The following is an 18,632-nucleotide window of genomic DNA, read 5'->3' as shown; positions in this document are numbered from 1 at the left end:
TGTGTCTTTAAATTTTAGACTGCCCGTTATTATGTGGGTGGGATTTATTACGTATTTAGGGCGTGTTTGGAGCTAGGTTTCTTGCACAGAAGCTTAGTTTTTAGTTTAATTTTGCACTCACATGGGGAAGCTTAGCTCTTCGACCATGTGACATATAACCGAGACACGAGGAGTTTTCTAATGTTTAAGCGATGTGCTGAAGTTTGACGAAGATTAAAGTGTACGAGTCGGAGTATAAGGTTGTATGTACCTTATTGTTTTTCTTCAACAATAAATAAACTATTAATCAAAAGACTGTTATGAAGATTTATCTGTGAAGAAGCTCTGAAGGTCTCACGGAGTGCTCACATGCATATTATGACATTCTCCTTAACCATGTCGTTCAACTTAGTGGCTAGAGGGAGTAATCACTTGAACGATATAAACATCTGTCGCTATAGTCAACTCTTTTTTTAAATTGAAAGATACACATGGAAACAGGTCTATCGGCCCAACGTGTCCACACTGACCATCGATTGCCCATTCACATGAGTTCTCTGTTATTGCACATTCTCATCCACTCTACACACTAGGTTCAATTTACAGAGGCCAATTAATCTACAAACCCCCATGCTATTTTGATATGGGAGGAAACCGGAGCACCCAGATGAAACACAGTCACAGGAAGAACGTACAAACACCACACAGACAACACACTAGGTCAGGCTGGAACCTCGGTCTCTGGCGCTGTGGCACAGCAGCTCCACCAGCTGTGCCACAGTGCCACCCTTTTTCATTTATTTACCATTATTAAAATAGCTACAGTGCCCTCCATAATGTTTGGGACAAAGACTCATCATTTATTTATTTGACACTGTACTCCACAATTTGAGATTTCTAATAGAAAATATCACATGTGGTTAAAGTGCAGATTTTAATAAAGGCCATTTTTATACATTTTGGTTTCACCATGTAGAAATTACAGCAGTGTTTATACATAGTCCCCCCATTTCAGGGTACCATGATGTTTGGGACACAACAATGTAATGTAAAGGAAAGTAGTCATGTTTAGTATTTTGTCGCATATCCTTTGCATGCAATGACTGCTTGAAGTCTGCGATTCATGGACATCACCAGTTCGTCTTCTTGCGTATGGCGTGCACAGCCTAAAGTTGTAGGACAACTTGTTCTATTTGATCTTATTTGATTGTGCACGCCAGGTTAATTACATTCGTTGAAACAAGGCAGATCACGTGAAGGTTACAATCTTCCACCCCATCACCAGTTCAAGGTTCACATTTATTAATTTCACTGTACCAATTAAGGTACAGTGAAATGAGTTACCATGCAGCCATACAATTAAAATGAACACAATACACAATAGAATTTAACATAAACATCCACCACAGCATTCTTCTCAGGTGATGCTCTGCCAGGCCTGTATTGCAGCCATATTTAGCTTGCTTGTTTTGGTGGCTAGTCCTCTTCAGTTTTCTCTTCAGCATATAAAAGGCATGCTCAATTGTGTTCAGATCGGGTGATTGACTTGGTCACTCAAGCATTTACCTTTTTTAACTTTGAAAAACTCCTTTGTTGCTTAAGGATGTTTGGGATCATTGTCTTGCTGTAGAATGAACCGCCGGCCAATGAGTTTTGAGGCATTTGTTTGAACTTGAGCAGATAGGATGTGTCTATACACTTCAGAATTCAGCAGTTGTATCATCAATGAAGATAAGTGAACCAGTACCTTCAGCAGCCATACATGCCTAGGCCATAACACCCCCACCACTGTGTTTCACAGATGAGGTGGTATGCTTTAGATCTTGGGCAGTTCCTTCTCTCAACCATACTTTGCTCTTGCCATCACTCTGATATGAGTTAATCTTCATTTCATCTGTCCACTAGACCTTTTTCCAAGAATTGTGGTTGCTCTTTTAAGTACTTCTTGGCAAACTGTAACCTGGCCATCCTATTTTTGCGGCTAACCAGTGGTTTGTATCTTGCAGTGTAGCCTCTGTATTTCTATTCATGAAGTCTTCTGCGGACAATGGTCATTGACAAATCCACACCTGACTCCTGAAGAGTGTTTCTCATCTGTCGGACAGGTGCTTGGGGGTTTTCCTTTATTATAGAGAGAATATTTCTGTCATCAGCTATGGAGGTCTTCCTTGGCCTGCCAGTTCCTTTGTGATTAGTAAGCTCACCAGTGCCCTCTTTCTTCTTAATGATGTTCCAAATAGTTGATTTTGGTAAGCCTAAGGTTTGGCTGTTTTCTCGAAGTTTTATTCGTGTTTTTCAGTCTTATAATGGCTTCTTTGACTTTCATTGGCACAACTTTGGTCCTCATGTTGATAAACAGCAATAAAAGTTTCCAAAGGTGATGGAAAGACTGGAGGAAAGAGTGGGTGCTGAGAGCTCTCTTATACCTCCATTAAGGGGGCAATTAAACACACCTGAGCAATTACAAACACCCGTGAAGTCATGTGTCCCAAACATTATGGTGCCCTGAAATGGGGGGGACTATGTATAAACACAGCTGTAATTTCTACATGGCCAAATCAAAATGTATAAAAATACCCTTTAATAAAATCTGACAATGTGCACTTTAACAACATGTAATGTTTTTAATTACAAATCTCAAATTGTGGCGTACAGAGGCAAATAAATAAATGATGGGTCTTTGTCCCAAATATTATGGAGGGCCCTGTGTGTTAATGCACATGAATGATAGCTTGGGTTATATATAATGAGACTACGTTACTTCTTTGAGAAAAGAGAAAAAACATTTTCCCTAATCCTATTATTGATAGGAATACGTAACAGGCCATATCACATTCAGGTTTGCTCTGTTAGTTATAGCAATGTTACAAAATTTTGAGATTTTAAAAATCAAGCCTGCAATTTATCCCATCAGATAAAGCATAACAATAAGTTTAATTTGACACCTAATTCACTTTCATATCTCAAGTATTTAAAAAGTTATGGCCATTTTCATACTGGGAAATGAGCATCTTGTTCCCTATTGATTTTCTATGGATATATCAAAAAAGCTGTGATCGTGAACAGTCAAAAGCCGAGAACTTTCTTAAAAATTAAGAGAACTGAGTGAAATTTTCAGTTATCATAGATTGAAGCATTCTGAAACAAATATAAAATAATCTTACTTGGATGACCTGAAATTAAAGCATATAATTAGTTAGTTACCTAATGGTAGCTAATTTCAGACTTCAATTACTAGATCTAAACATCTATCCATTTCTTAATAAATGATTAACATTTTTAAATAGCCTAAATGTCCAAATAATATTCACAAATAATTCACAATAAAACATGATTTTTAAATCTCATTTACATTAATTTATAGACCAAATGGAAGGAATTTAGTGTTCAATTGCTGTAAATAAATGCCCATTTAAATCAGCTTTCTAGTGGGATCCTGTGGAACGCGCTGGTTTAGAACGTTCACATTGCGGTAGATTTGTGCCCCAAATGCCCAGAAAAATACTGCGCGATATAATGGGCCCAAATTGAGCTACTCGCAATATTAAACTTTGTATAAAGGGATCTTTAAAAGCCCTTTTTAATGTAAAAATATACAACCTAACTTCTGCTATTTGCTTTATGAGACCCAGCGGTTGGTGGCGGTCGCGGGTTTAGAGATGGATTTTTAAACTACTATAACTATTATACGAGGCCTTTAAAACTAATAATAGCTTTTGCGACGGGGACTTCCAGCGATTTTTCGTTAATAATTAACTAGGCTGAACATCTTCGATTTGAACAGCCTAGAGAAAATCGCGTTTTAAACCCGCCCCCTCTAAACGGCGCCAAAATCGCGCACACCCTCAGCGGCAGATTTTCAAAGACGCTTCAGGTAGGCTTTGCAACATACCTATTAGTTAGCAAGATCATGGCATGTTTTAAATTAACCAATCAACAACAAAATAGTAGTAAATCTCAAGATAGCTGGGTCAGCAGCATCAGAGAATGAGGAATTTTCCATTATTTTCTGTCTTTACTTCCAAGTCAAATGCTCTTTACCATGAAATGTATTGTGGATATAACATTCTGAGATGAATCAACAACTCCCCCCCCCCCCCCCAACTCCACCTAAGGCAGTTGGCTGTGAACTGTTTCCTGACTGTGCCAGGCTTCTTGTTCCATCATTGATGCAACAAATTAGGTAACCATTATTCCAAAATAAAGGTCCAGACGTTTGCAGAGGTCTGTCAAAGTGCAGATAACAGATATGTAATAAATCAATTGAGGCAGCATTTTAACTTTCCTCCTCCTGTAGATACCAGAACGTACATAATGACATGACATGCAAAACAAACTAATATAAATTTCACGTTACATTTTGCTGTTTGCAGCCATAATTCCAGTTCATAACAGTTAGTACATGATACTACAGCCTAGCAGCGCATTGATACATACTAAATTACTGCAAACTTATCACAGACGTACTTTGAAAATCATGAAAACTGCAAATAGCAGTAACGTTACCTGGTGTTTGTACCACTGCTTGTAGATTTTTCTCTTGTAACTGCTGAATCTTTTCAGTCTTTGCTTTGCTCTCCTTCTCCAGTGATCGTACTTTGTGTACATACTGGTTATTTAAGAATTTCAAATCTGCAGTGTCATGCTCTAATTTTCTAATGGTGTATTTTAAATCTTTAATACAGAGGAAAGATAATTTAAACAAAACGTACATCACATAATAGAGCTGTCAGTTTATTATTATGTTTATTTATTATGTCAGAGAACACAAGAAACAGTGGAGAAATGACATGAGAATTTGCAATCGTTTTATTAAGCAGTTTACTTCGATATTCAGATTTTAAAAAAGTCAATTAATCTGGGACCATCACACAAGAACATTAAACTGGCTACCATGACAGGAAACGAAGTACAAGGCTTTTTTACACCTTGAAACTTCATGAATGCTTCCCCAACATGTTGCACCGTAAATGTGAAGACTAAAATTAAACATCAAATATCTAGATCACTCCAGGTCTACGCTGTTTTTATGAGTGGGCTTACACACTGGATAATCAAGCCCAAGAACCAGCTGGCATTTATATGCACGCCAACATTAAACTGCACATGAACCATACGTAACTGTTTCTTATAAACATAATTCAGTTGAAAACCACAAATTGTCACTGAACTAACAATATTTTTAGATGGCAACACAAGGACATTGACTAAATCTAAATTGTGATAAATATATATCCAAAAATGTACAACTTTTACTGCATATCAGGAATTTCTGCGTAACAAGCCACCTCAGCTAAAGTAACATATTTAGCAGGCATGCCTTCTGTTGTTATTCCCATGGGAACGAGATGCAGACAGACCTCATCACCTTAGTGTTTCTGGACTGATAGCAGAGTTATAATATGCACATATATTTAAATAACTGCTTTTAGCATACAGTGCTCTCCATAATGTTTGGGACAGAGACCCATCATTTATTTATTTGCCTCTGTACTCCACAATTTGAGAGATTTATAATAGGAAAAAAATCATATGCAGTTAAAGTGCACATTGTCAGATTTTAATAAAGGCCATTTTAATACATTTTGGTTTCACCATGTAGAAATTACAGCTGTGTTTATACATAGTCCCCCCATTTCAGGGCACCATGTTTGGGACACATGACTTCACGGGTGTTTGTAATTGCTCAGGTGTGTTTAATTATCTCATTAATGCAGGTATAAGAGAGCTCTCAGCACAGTCTTTCCTCCAGTATTTCAATTACCTTTGGAAACGTTTATTGCTGTTTATCAACACGAGGACCAAAGTTGTGCCAATAAAGTCAAAGAAGCCATTATGAGACTGAGAAACTGTTAGAGACTTCAGCCAGCTTAGGCTTACCAACATCAACTGTTTGGAACATCATTAAGAAGAAAGAGAGCACTGGTGAGCTTACTAATCGCAAAGGGACTGGCAGGCCAAGAAAGACCTCCAAAGCTGATGACAGAAGAATTCTCTCTTTAATAAAGAAAAATCCCCAAACACATGTCCAACAGATGAGAAACACTCTTCAGGAGTCAGGTGTGGATTCGTCAATGACCACTGTCCGCAGAAGACTTCATGAACAGAAATACAGAGGCTACACTGCAAGATGCAAACCACTGGTTATCCGCAAAAATAGGATGGCCAGGTTAGTTTGCCAAGAAGTACTTAAAAGTTCAACCACAGTTCTGGAAAAATGTCTTGTGGATAGATGAGATGAAGATTAACTTATATTAGAGTGATGGCAAGAGCAAAGTATGGAGGAGAGAAGGAACTGGCCAAGATCCAAAGCATACCACCTCATCTGTGAAACACGGTGGTGGGGGTGTTCTGGCCTGGACATGTATGCAGGGCTCGAAATTTTCCTGTAACGCCTGAGTCATTTTGCCCGGCTTGGGACTGCAGATACTGGTTTATACCGAAGATAGACACAGGAGTAACTGGAGTAACTCAGCGGGTCAGGCAGCATCTCTGGAGAAAAGGAACGTTACGGCAACGGCTGTCGTGCGGGGCAAAGATATTAGGTGCGTGGTGACGAAGGGTCGGGATGAATGATGGGCCCCGCACAGTGGCAGCAGCTCCACCGCCTCCTCCTCCCTCACCCCGCCCGCCCAAATAGCGGCCGCTGCTTGCAAATCTGCTAACGGCGATAACCGCTTTCAAAACAAGCCATCTCGCACGGGAGGAGGGAGGGAGGGGGAGGCCTCCTTCCGCCATCTGAAGCAGCTGCACCAACGATCCTATAGCTATAGGATCCTTGAGCTGCACCGCTCGGCCCCGCACCTTGCTGTTGGCTGGCTGAGGAGGGGAGGCGGTGGCGAGGAGATCCCAACCACCTCCCCCTTTGGCGGCGGACAGGGATGGCCAAGGCAGCGGGGCGATGTTGTCCGAGGAACGCTGACCTTCCTTCCTCTCCACCTCCTCTGCCCCTCCCCCCCCTCTCTCTCTCTCTCTCTCTCTCACTTGTACGCCCCCCTTCACCACCCCCCCTTATCCTCTCCATCCCGCACTGATCCCCATTCCCGCCTCTATTCAGTCCTCAGTGACATCCCCTGTGCTCCCCTCCCCATCTACCCCCCCCCCCATCTATTCATCCTGCGCTGATCACCCTATCCACCTCGCATTGATTCTCCTGCCACTCCCCCATTCATCCCGTACAGACCCACCCTCCATTTACCCTGCACCTATCCCCCCCATCCATTCTGTAGTGATCTACCCATTCATCTTTTACTGATCCATCCATTCATCCTGTACTGATCCCCTCATTCATCCTGTACTGATCCCCCATTCATCGTGTTCTGATACCCCCATTCATCCTGTACTGATTCCCTCATTCATCCTGTAGTGATCCCCCATTCATCCTGCACAGACCTTCCGATCCACACTCTACTGACACCCCCATTCATCCTGTGCTGATCCTTCCATTCATCCTGTGCTGATCCTTCCATTCATCCTGCGCTGATCCCCCCATCCATCCTGTACTGATCCTCCCATTCAAGAAGAATGGGGGGAACAGTCTGAAGAATGGTCTCGACCCGAAACATTGCCTATTTCCTTTGCACCATAGATGCTGCCTCACCCGCTGAGTTTCTCCAGCATTTTTGTCTACCTCCATTTATCCTTTACTGAACCGCCCATTCATCCTGTACTGACCCCCCCCCCCCAGCCATCCCATACTGATCCCCCCCATTCAAAAACACTGACATCCCCCGTGCACTCCCCTCATAATTTTAGATACTCCAACCAACATGTACTAATTCACCTGCCTCAATCCATCCATTCCGCACCGATTGCCTTCTCAACCCCCCCCCCCCCCCCCGCCATCTATCCATCCCGCACTGATTCACACCCGCCCCCCCCCCCCCCTCCTTGACCCTATTGTGCTGGAAAAGTCTTCAGAGCGAACATTGCCTATGTTTGATAACGGAATGCAATCAAATGTGTTTTAATTCCCAATGTTATTATTTGTTTTAGTCCATAAAGATGGATTAATTAAATTGTGAACACGTGAAACATTAAAACCGCAGTGTTCGATTGTCACTGCTACCGTTGACACGTTATTACAGAATTCATTTTAACGGCAAATCAATGCTCTTAATATGGAGTATCAATACTGTAGTTATTTACTGAGCAACATTCATAACTATATGTCGGATTTATCCAGGTTTTACTTCTAGTCGGTCATATACATCACAAATTTGGTCAGGAGATATTTCAGTTGAAATTTTAACGTTAATTCTGAAGTGGGAATGATGGAAACAGCGTTTATCAATAATTTTGTTTTAATCTGGTGCGTACAAACTGGGTATTTGCATTGCTGTTCACAACCCGTACATCTAATATGAATGTCCGGTAATGTGGCGTTTTGACACCTTTAAACATATTACCAAAAGAACATTTGCTGCAGTTATGTCCTTTATCCATAGAAACATAGAACATAGAAAATAGGTGCAGGAGTAGTCCATTCGGCCCTTCGAGCCTGCACCCCCATTCGATATGATCATGGCTGATCATCCAACTCAGTATCCCATCCCTGCCTTCTCTCCATACCCCCTGATCCCTTTAGCCACAAGGGCCACATCTAACTCCCTCTTAAATATAGCCAATGAACTGGCCTCAACAACCTTCCGTGCCAGAGAATTCCAGAGATTCACCACTCTCTGTGTAAAAAATGATTTTCTCATCTCGCTCCTAAAAGACTTCCCTCTTATCCTTAAACTGTGACCCCTAGTTCTGGACTTCCCCAGCATCGGGAATAATCTTCCTGCATCTAGCCTGTCCAACCCCTTAAGAATTTTGTAAGTTTCTATAAGATCCCCCTTCAATCTTCTAAATTCTAGCGAGTACAAGCCGAGTCTATCCAGTCTTTCTTCATATGAAAGTCCTGCCATCCCAGGAATCAGTCTGGTGAACCTTCTCTGTACTCCCTCTATGGCAAGAATGTCTTTCCTCAGATTAGGAGACCAAAACTGTACGCAATACTCCAGGTGTGGTCTCACCAAGACCCTGTACAACTGCAGTAGAACCTCCCTGCTCTTATACTCAAATCCTTTTGCTATGAATGCTAACATACGATTTGCTTTCTTCACTGCTTGCTGCACCTGCATTCCTACTTTCAATGACTGGTGTACCATGACACCCAGGTCTCGTTGCATCTCCCCTTTTCCTAATCGGCCACCATTCAGATAATAGTCTACTTTCCTATTTTTGCCACCAAAGTGGATAACCTCACATTTATCCACATTATACGGCATCTGCCATGCATTTGCCCACTCACCCAACCTATCCAAGTCACCTTGCAGCCTCCTGGCATCCTCCTCACAGCTAACACTGCCCCCCAGCTTCGTGTCATCCGCAAACTTGTTGCATTCAATTCCGTCATCTAGATCATTAATATATATTGTAAATAGCTGGGGTCCCAGCACTGAGCCTTGCGGTACCCCACTAGTCACTGCCTGCCATTGTGAAAAGGACCCGTTTACTCCTACTCTTTGCTTCCTGTCTGCCAGCCAGTTCTCTATCCACATCAATACTGAACCCCCAATACCGTGTGCTTTAAGTTTGTATACTAATCTCTTATGTTGGACCTAGTCGAAAGCCTTCTGAATGTCCAGATATAACACATCCACTGGTTCTCCCTTACGCACTCTACTAGTTACATCCTCGAAAAATGCTATAAGATTCGTCAGACATGATTTACCTTTTATAAATCCATGCTGACTTTGTCCAATAAATTCACCACTTTCCAAATGTGCTGCTATCCCATCTTTAATAACTGACTCTAGAATTTCCCCCACCACCGATGTTAGACTAACTGGTCTGTAATTCCCCGTTTTCTCTCTCCCTCCCTTTTTAAAAAGTGGGGTTACATTAGCTACCCTCCAATCCTCAGGAACTACTCCAGAATCTAAAGAGTTTTGAAAAATTATCACTAATGCATTCACTATTTCTGCGGCTACTTCCTTAAGTACTCTGGGATGCAACTTATCTGGCCCTGGGGATTTATCGGCCTTTAATCCATTCAATTTACCTAACACCACTTCCCGGCTAATCTGGATTTCACTCAGTTCCTCCATCTCATTTAACCCCCGGTCCCTTGCTATTTCCGGCAGATTATTTATGTCTACCTTAGTGAAGACAGAACCAAAGTAGTTATTCAATTGGTCTGCCATGTCCTTGTTCCCCATGATCAATTCGCCTGTTTCTGATTGCAAGGGACCTGCATTTGTTTTAACTAATGATGTCCTTTGGCCATCTCTTGTCAGTTAGTGTAATGTTCGGTTTTAACAGCTACTAGACCAAGTGCAGACCGTTGGGTCTGCTCCCCCAACGCAGCCGTTCCCTACCTGTAGCCCCCACGGGAGACGTGGTCCTCCAACTCAAGCGGCTCAGGAATCAGCAGTGCGGCTGTTTTTAAATGGCGTCTTTGAGGCGAGATGCGGGCGCCAACAGCCATTATGGTCGCTGGCCAGCAGGAGGAGACAAAATCAGTGAGTGGGGGGGGGGGGGGGGGGGAGAAGGATTTTATTAAAAATGTGTACATTTAATGAGGAGTGGATACTTGGAATGAAAAGTTAAATCTCTACCGAAATGGAAAAAAACCCGGCGTTTCTGGGTCTCACGTTGGCATAGCAACGAATCAAAGGCTGGCAGCCACAAGTCAGGCAGAAACACACACACACACACAGCCAGCCGGCAGCCACACAGTTTTATATATATACTAGACCAAGTGCAGACCCGTTGGGTCTGTTTCCCCAACACGCGTTTGCGGGGGGGCAGCGGCATCACACTCACACTAACCACCTCACAAACACACAGAGGGGGGGAGAGGGAGACGGGGTGGGGAGAGGGGATGGTGTGAAGAGGGGAGGGAGGGGAGAGGGGGAGGAGGAAACGGGAGAGATTTGGGAGGGAGAGGAGAGTGGAGTAGAGGGAGAGAGAGGGGGATGGGGAGGAGACTGGGGAGTGGGAGGAGAGCGGGGAGGGCAGGAAGGGGGGGGGAGAGGAGTAGGAGTGGGGTAGCGGAGTGGTGCAAGAGGGGAAGGGGTGGGGAGGGGAAGGGGGTGAAGAGGGGTGGGGAGGGGGAGAGAGGGGGTGAGAGGGGAGGAGGGAGAGGGGTGAGGAGAGAGGGGGATGGAGAGAGGGGGATGGAGAGGGGGGAAGTGGAGGAGGGGAGTGGGATGGGGGAGGGGATGAGAGAGGGGTGGGGGAGGGGGAGAGAGGGCTGGTGGAAGGGGAGAGAGGGAGGAGGGAGGGGAAGGAGGGAGAGGGGGAAGAGTGGGGAGGGAGGGGGAAGAGTGGGGAGGGAGGGGGAGAGTGGTAGAAGGAGTGGTGGAAGAGGGACAGAGGGGCAGGGGGAAGGGGGCGGGGGGAGAGAGGGAAGGGGGTGGGGTTGAGAGGGAAGGGGGTGGTGGAGAGAGGGATGGGGTGGGAGGAGGGTGAGGGGTGAGGAGATGGAGGAGGAGGAGAGGGGAGGGGGAAGGTGAGAAAGGGAAGGGGTGGTGGAGAGGGAAGGGGGGGTGGGGGAAGAGAGGGATGGGGTGGGAGGAGGAGGTGGAGGAGAGGGAGGGGGTGAGGAGAGGGAGAGGGGGAGGAGAGGGGGAGGAGAGAGGGAGGAGAGAGGGATGGGGGAGGGAAGAGAGGTGTGGGGGAGGGAGGAGAGGAGGGAGATGGGGTAGGGGGGTGGGGGAGAGGGAAGGGGAGTGGGGGAGAGAGGGATGGGGGTGGGAGGAAGAGTGAGAGATGGGGAGGGGGAGGAGAGGGAGAGGGGTGAGGAGAGGGAGATGGAGAGGAGGAGAGAGGGGTGGGGGAGGAGGAGAGAGAGGTGGGGGAGGAGGAGGAGAGAGGGGTGGGGGAGGGGGAGGAGAGAGGGATGGGGAGGGGGAGAGAGGTGTGGGGGAAGGGGGGGATGGGGGAAGGGGGGTGGTGGAAGAGGGACAGGGGAAGGGGTGGGAGAGGGGAGGGAGAGAGGGGTGGGGGACGGAGAGGGAGATGGGTTGGGGTAAGGGGGAGAGAAGTGGAAGTGGGGAGGGAGGGGTAGGGGGAGTGGTAGAAGAGGGACAGAGAGGTAGGGGGAAGGGGGCGGGGGAGAGAGGGAAGGGGGTGGGGTAGAGAGGGAAGGGGGGTGGGTGAGGGAGGGATGGGTGTGGGAGGAGGAGGGGGAGGGGGAGGAGAGGGAGAGGTGTGAGGAGAGGGAGATGGAGAGGGGGAGGAGGGAGGAGTAGGGGAAGGGAGGCGAGAAGGGAGGGGGAGGGGGAGAGAGGTGTGGGGGAGAGGGGAGGGAGGCGAGGAGGGAGATGGGGTAGCGGGTAGAGTGTGGATGGAGGGGGAAGAGTGGGGAGGGGGTGGGGGGTAGAAGGGGGGTGGGGGAGAGAGGGAAGGTGGGGGGGAGAGAGAGAAGGGGGGTGGGTGAGAGAGGGATGGGGTGGGAGGATGAGGGGGAGGAGAGGTAGAGGGATGAGGAGAGGGAGATGGAGAAGGGGAGGAGAGAGGGATGGGGAGAGAGGGATGGGGGAGGGGAGAGAGGGATGAGGGAGGGGAGAGAGGGATGGGGGAGGGGAGAGAGGGATGGGGGAGGGGGAGAGATGTGTGGGGGAGGGGGGAGGAGGGAGATGGGGAGGGGAGGGAGGGGGAAGATTGTGGAGGGAGGGGAGAGGGGAAATAGTGGGGAGGGAGAGTGGAAGGGGGAAGGGTAGGGACAGTCCATCTATTCCCTATTCCCTATCACCCCCAATCCTCTTTCTCTATTCAAACACACGTGATGACGCGCTTCGACACAGGCTGCGGGGGTGGGTGGGGGGGGGGGGTGGAGGGGCTGGGGCTGCTGCAAAGGCATATGTAAATGGATCCATTACGATTGGGCATCTGTGAGCATTGGGAATTGTGACATCACACGATGGAACGTTCACCACCATTCTATGGGTGAGAAGCTGTTTTTTTTGTTGAAATTTGGGGGGGGGGGGGGAAGAAGGATTTTTTTTTAAATGTGTACATAAACACGACGAAATTTAATCAGGAGTGGATACTTGGAATGAAAAGTGAAATCTCTACCGAAATGGAAAAAATCTTGGCGTTTCTGCGTGTGATGATGCCGTAGCAACGAATCAAAGGCTGGCAACCACAAGTCAGGCAGAAACACACACACACACACACACACACAGAGTTTTATATTATAGATAGATAGATAGATTACAATAAAATGCCTTTAGAAATTTCCTTGACATGGTCTGAATTTATGGAACTATTACAAGCATAAGGTGCAATAGTAATTTAAAATATAAATGGTACCAGGAGCTGGTAACGGGGGGTATAAAATAAATTTTAAAAAACACGGTTGGTATATCCTTTTTTGCGGAGTTTTGTGTTACAATAGAGCGATTGTTTTTCCTTTTTTTTTCTTTTCTTTCTAGGTCTTATTTCCTTTCTTTACTTCCTTCTCTAACTTCTTCCCTAAGAGGCTTTCTTTTCCCAACACTTTCCTGCACCTTCACGATTCTTGCTCATTCCTTACTTCTTTTATTTCTACCTTTTTTAAAGCTCGAAAAACGAAGTGGTGCAACAAATGTAATAAGATATATGTGATGTGTATTACTGTAATTTACTGTACTTCTAATAAAAAAAAAATTAAAAAAATTTCCTTGCAACCTGTATATTTTGTTATGGATAAATTATGTGGGAAGCGAGTGTTTCTGTACCAATAACAATAACGACCCATGCTATGGCCATGTCATGGTAATTTTCAGTCCTTCACTGAAAACATGCTTGCATCAATCTGTAGTGTGCATGGTTAAGCATATATGTGACCATGGTCCAGGATTTATTGACACAGGTTGATCATACGCTGAATAATCCAACCACATCTTTGTTTGGAAGTGGAAAGAACTAATAGAAATTGCATTAATTGCAATGTGTAAAAAGAGTTGAGATACTGTATTATAATTTTGCTGCATGTCATTGTGGTATATATCATGTCTTGATTGATGACTATGTTTAGTTTGTGACTTTATTTGAAGCAGAAATAATATGCGAATACTTCATTGAGCATAATTCCGACTAAAATGACCACCTAAACTGTCATTTGGTAACCTAAAAAGCTGCCAAGGTTACCCGACTGGCAACAGGGGAAAAAAAGTTAAGTGAGAGCCCTGGTATAGTTGCTGAAGGAACTGGCTCACTTATCTTCATTGATGATACAACTGCTGATGGTAGTAGCATGATGAATTCTGAAGTGTATAGGCACATCGTATCTGCCCAAGATCAAACAAATGCCTCAAAACTCATTGGCCGGGCGGTTCATCCTACAGAAAGACAATGATCCCAAACATTCTGCTAAAGCAACAAAGGAGTTTTTCCAAAGCTAAAAAAATGGTCAATTCTTGAGTGCCCCCAAAACAAGCATAAGCTAAAGATGGCTACAATACAGGCCTGGCGGAGCAGCACCAGAGAGGACACCCAGCAACTGGTGATGTCCATGAATCACTGACTTCAAGCAGTCATTGCATGCAAAGGATATGCAACAAAATAATAAACATGACTACTTTCATTTACATGACACTGCTGTGTCCCAAACATTTTGGTGCCCTGAAATGAGGGGACTATGTATAAACACTGCTGTAATTTCTACATGGTGAAACCAAAATTTATAAAAATGGCCTTAATCTGATAATGTGTACTTTAACCACATGTGATTTTTTTCTATAACAAATCTAAAATTGTGGAGTACATTGGCAAATAAATAAATGATGGGTCTTTGTCCCAAACATTATGGAGGGCACTGTAAGTGGTTGATGGTATTTAATAGAGAAATGTGAGGTGTTGCATTTTGGGGAGTCTAACGGGCAGGACCTACACAATGAATGGTAGGGCTCGAGGGAGTGTTGTAGACACATCAGATTTATGCGCGAAGAAAACAGTAATATTTGTTAAATACTTTGAGAATTTGCCCATGCTGAGTTTGCAGCCCACCAATACCTTTGATCTGTTGATCTGACTCCTCTTTTAACCTCAGTAATTCCTGATGCAGTTTGTTGTTTTCCTGGACAAGACGTGCATTCTCAGTTCTGTATGGCTCAAGTACAGAGTCCAAGTTCCTGCTCTCTTTTTCTGTTTTTCCAGATAATAGCTTGGCATTGCGAAGGCTTTCTGTAGTGTGCACCAAATCACTGTAACGTAATAGCACATTTACATAATGTTACACACTGATGGAAATATTCCCCGATTCAATCCACTGTGCCAACTTTTACCGTGGCAACACAGGATGCAAACACCTCTCACTGTGATGCTAAATGACTAATCACTTACTCAGAAACAGTTCTAAACTCTCCAAGAGGAAACAACCTGTGGTGTCAGTCTTTCAGAATATTTCATACTTCACCATACTAATTACAATTCCTCAACTCCAGCAAGTATAGGTCTCAATAATTTCTCTTTATAGGGTGTAGTGTAAGGGTTAAATAGCCAATTTCAGCTAAAATGTAAAATGAAGTTATCAGCTAAATTAGCAGCTTGCATTCTAAGCCCTCCGAAAACAAGATTCAAACGCACTATCTCCCAGAATTAACCTTACATCTGTCCATGCCTGGGAACTTACAATGCCTGAGAAATCACACCATTCTATGGGAAAGCGCAGCTTTGGTGTACAAAACACAACAGCAATAGTTGGGCGGACCTTGTACGCCCCACTGCCGCTAGTAGTGCAGAAACGTTGTAGACAACGGGGGCTTATGATTGGCTCGGGGAGGGGGCAGTGACACAGTCTGCTCAGATTAGAAATGCCATAAAGGATGGTGTTGGGTGCCCTTTCGAGGAGTGAGCCCCAGCCATGCACCGTGGCGTGAACGGTGCCAGGTGATCAAGAACAGAAACTTGTACATCGTGCTGTAATGTGATTGCGAGTGTGTATGGGGATATGTGAGTGTATGTAGGAACATCCTGCGCCATACTCTGCTGTGTACTCGGGGTTTGCGAGTGCGTACGGGGATATTCGGGGATACGTAAGTGTATGTGCCTTATTTAGTTGTGTAATAAAATACATATTGAATCAAACTCTGTTGTCTGAATCCGGTGATTTATTGAACACAACACATAGGGAAAACCACTCATCCCAGCAATCAGTCTGCTAAAGCTAAACCTCACATTTTCTAAGGAACAATATCCTTCAATACTTGCAAAGATCAAACGGTTATGCGATGCAATAATGTCATGAGATACCCTGAGGAAAAAGAACATAAACAATGCCATCTCTAGAATAACAAAGTTGAAACAGATATATTAGGAAAGGCCAAGTTCTTCAGAAAAAGTGTAGATGCAGAAATTCAAGAAAGCATTCTACAGCTCTAAAAAGACATAAGATTCAGCATCAAACAGTCAGAATGACAAAAACCCATAAAGAGGTACAAAGCAGAAAAGATACCTGCACCATCCCAGATAAAAGATTTCTTGAAAAACTTGCTAGTTGAAATCATACATGTACGAAGTAGGATCTTTAAACATAAATCACTCTGCAAACCCTTATTTCAGATTCAGAAGTTGGATACTCAACTGCTTCTCTAGCTCCTTAAATGTTAGAAATTTAAATTACCTCCCAACACCATAATTCCACTCTGATCACCTCCTCTCTTTCTTCTAATGAGACAGCAATTCCCAGCCATAAACCTCAACTCTCGCCTTTTTCCCTTTCTACGTTTCATCCTCCTCCCACTCACTGTCATTTTTTTAATGCTTCCCTGCTACAATCTTCACCACTCCCTCTGCATTTCCCACGACAATCCTATCCCTCTTTAGTCTTTCCTTAACTAAAATGTTTTTGTGCTTACTATCAAGGGATACGGGGAGAAAGCAGGAATGGGGATACTATTTCTGGATGATCAACCCTGATCATATTGAATAATCAACCATGATCATATTGAATGGCGGTGCTGGCTCAAAGGGCCGAATGACCTACTCCTGCACCTATTTTCTATGTTTCTATTTACTAACATCTGTCGTAATATTTTTTCTCTGTGGAATGAATCTGAGAAACGTGTAACAAGGTACAAAGACTTTAAAAAAAAAACCTGAAAAGCTTTTCCACCAGGGGGAGTGTGTCTATCCCGAGGGGCTGCCTGTATCCAAGTTGATCTAAACGTTTTCGTAGGTTTACAAACTTTCGTTCGGAAGTGGTGGTCATGACAAGAAACGTTTCACTGCAAATTCAGATAATTTTCCTAGATGTAAGAGACATAAGGTAACAGTGATCAAAATAGGTGGTGACAAAACATTACAGTTATATGAACCTTGTGGAAGAATTCCATACTGGTGTGAGTGTATAGCAAGTAGAGACACTACATTCTCCATGTTCCATCCTAACCACCACAGAAAGAATTAACAAATGACAGTAAGGACATGACATTGAACTTGCAACAATGGGAAAAGTATACAGAACAATAGGCGAGTCTAGAACACTGGAGTCAGACAAAAACAATTGTCTCCAGAAAACTATATTCATTTATTAACCGCTCATTGGCTAAGACCATACAATCAATAAAAGGAGATTGCTAACTTTTATATTCATCAAACCAGTCTGTGACAATACCTTAAATGCAGAAAGGTTGTTGGGGACGCAAGAAACTGCAGACGCTGGGATATTGAGTATAAAAACCAAACATATTGGTGGAACTCAATGAGTCAGTCGGAATAAATGGAGGGAATAGACAGACGGCTTATTTATAATAGAACTATTTATTTATATATTGCCGATTTATATAAAACTTTAATAGTACGTTATCAGATTATTTCCCTAATGGGCAACTCCCCTTGAATACTTTTACTTGTTACCTTAAATCCATGCTCCAACCTTTTGACCTCTCTGTTAAGGTATGTTTCCATTCTTTCTGGCTTCATACATAATTTCAATACCTCGATAAAATATCCTGGCATGTTCTAATGACATAAATACCCATATGGCCAAACTTACATTTAAGTTAAACTTCGCCAGTCCTGATAACATGCTTGTAAGTCTCTTCTGTTCTCACTCCAGAGTTAACACATCTTGTAATATGATCATTATAACTGGATGCTGTACTCAAGCTGCTGTCTGATGTTTTATACGATTCTTGCATGACCCCACAGATCATTCTTTTTATGCCTTATTCGATAAAAGTCTGTCCTGCTACCTTCAAGAATCTGTGAACATATACCCCAAGGCTCTTTATCGAATTAATTTATCATTTTGTATCTGGCTTACTTGTCCTGCAAAATTCATTACCACATGCTTGTCTAGACTGAATTATTTGCATCATCTTTCCTTCCATCTAACCGATCCAATGATTGCTTCCTCGGGTCTACAACTCTCAACCTTGAAACTACACTACCAATTTCATTAACACTCAAATTTCTTAACTCTGCCCTTATATAATATAATAATAATAATAACTTTATTTATAGAGCACTTTAAAAACAACCACTGTTGCAACAAAGTGCTGTACATGACTAATCATGGACAAGAAATTATTACACGACAATAAAAACATTAAAAGAAAGAGTAAAAATAATAACATTAAAAACATTAAAAGCACTAAAACAGGAGCAAAGTCTCAAGCAGTGTCAAAAGCCAAGGAATATAAATGTGTTTTAATACTGGTTTTGAAGATGGA

General features: G+C 43.6%; 1 protein-coding gene across 7 annotated transcripts in view; it reads right to left on the bottom strand.

Moving 5' to 3' along the window:
- The window catches only part of cep135 (centrosomal protein 135), a 120,647-nt gene that overhangs the window by 90,723 nt on the left and 11,292 nt on the right, over positions 1 to 18,632 (bottom strand). For 6 of the 7 annotated variants that reach the window (XM_033029058.1, XM_033029050.1, XM_033029025.1 and 3 more), the window contains exons 2-4: positions 17,055 to 17,204; positions 14,971 to 15,161; positions 4,486 to 4,653 (exon numbers count right to left, since the gene is read on the bottom strand). In XM_033029058.1, coding sequence (XP_032884949.1) covers positions 4,486 to 4,653; positions 14,971 to 15,161; positions 17,055 to 17,167 — 472 coding nt within the window. In that variant the 5' untranslated portion in view covers positions 17,168 to 17,204. The remainder of the gene's footprint in view (positions 1 to 4,485; positions 4,654 to 14,970; positions 15,162 to 17,054; positions 17,205 to 18,632) is intronic. The other variant, XM_033029077.1, reaches the window with a different exon arrangement.

The sequence above is a fragment of the Amblyraja radiata genome, chromosome 1, assembly GCF_010909765.2.
Source record: "Amblyraja radiata isolate CabotCenter1 chromosome 1, sAmbRad1.1.pri, whole genome shotgun sequence".
Classification (NCBI taxonomy): domain Eukaryota; kingdom Metazoa; phylum Chordata; class Chondrichthyes; order Rajiformes; family Rajidae; genus Amblyraja; species Amblyraja radiata.
Note: the sequence above shows the minus strand (reverse complement) of the source record. Positions and strands in the feature narration are given on the sequence as shown.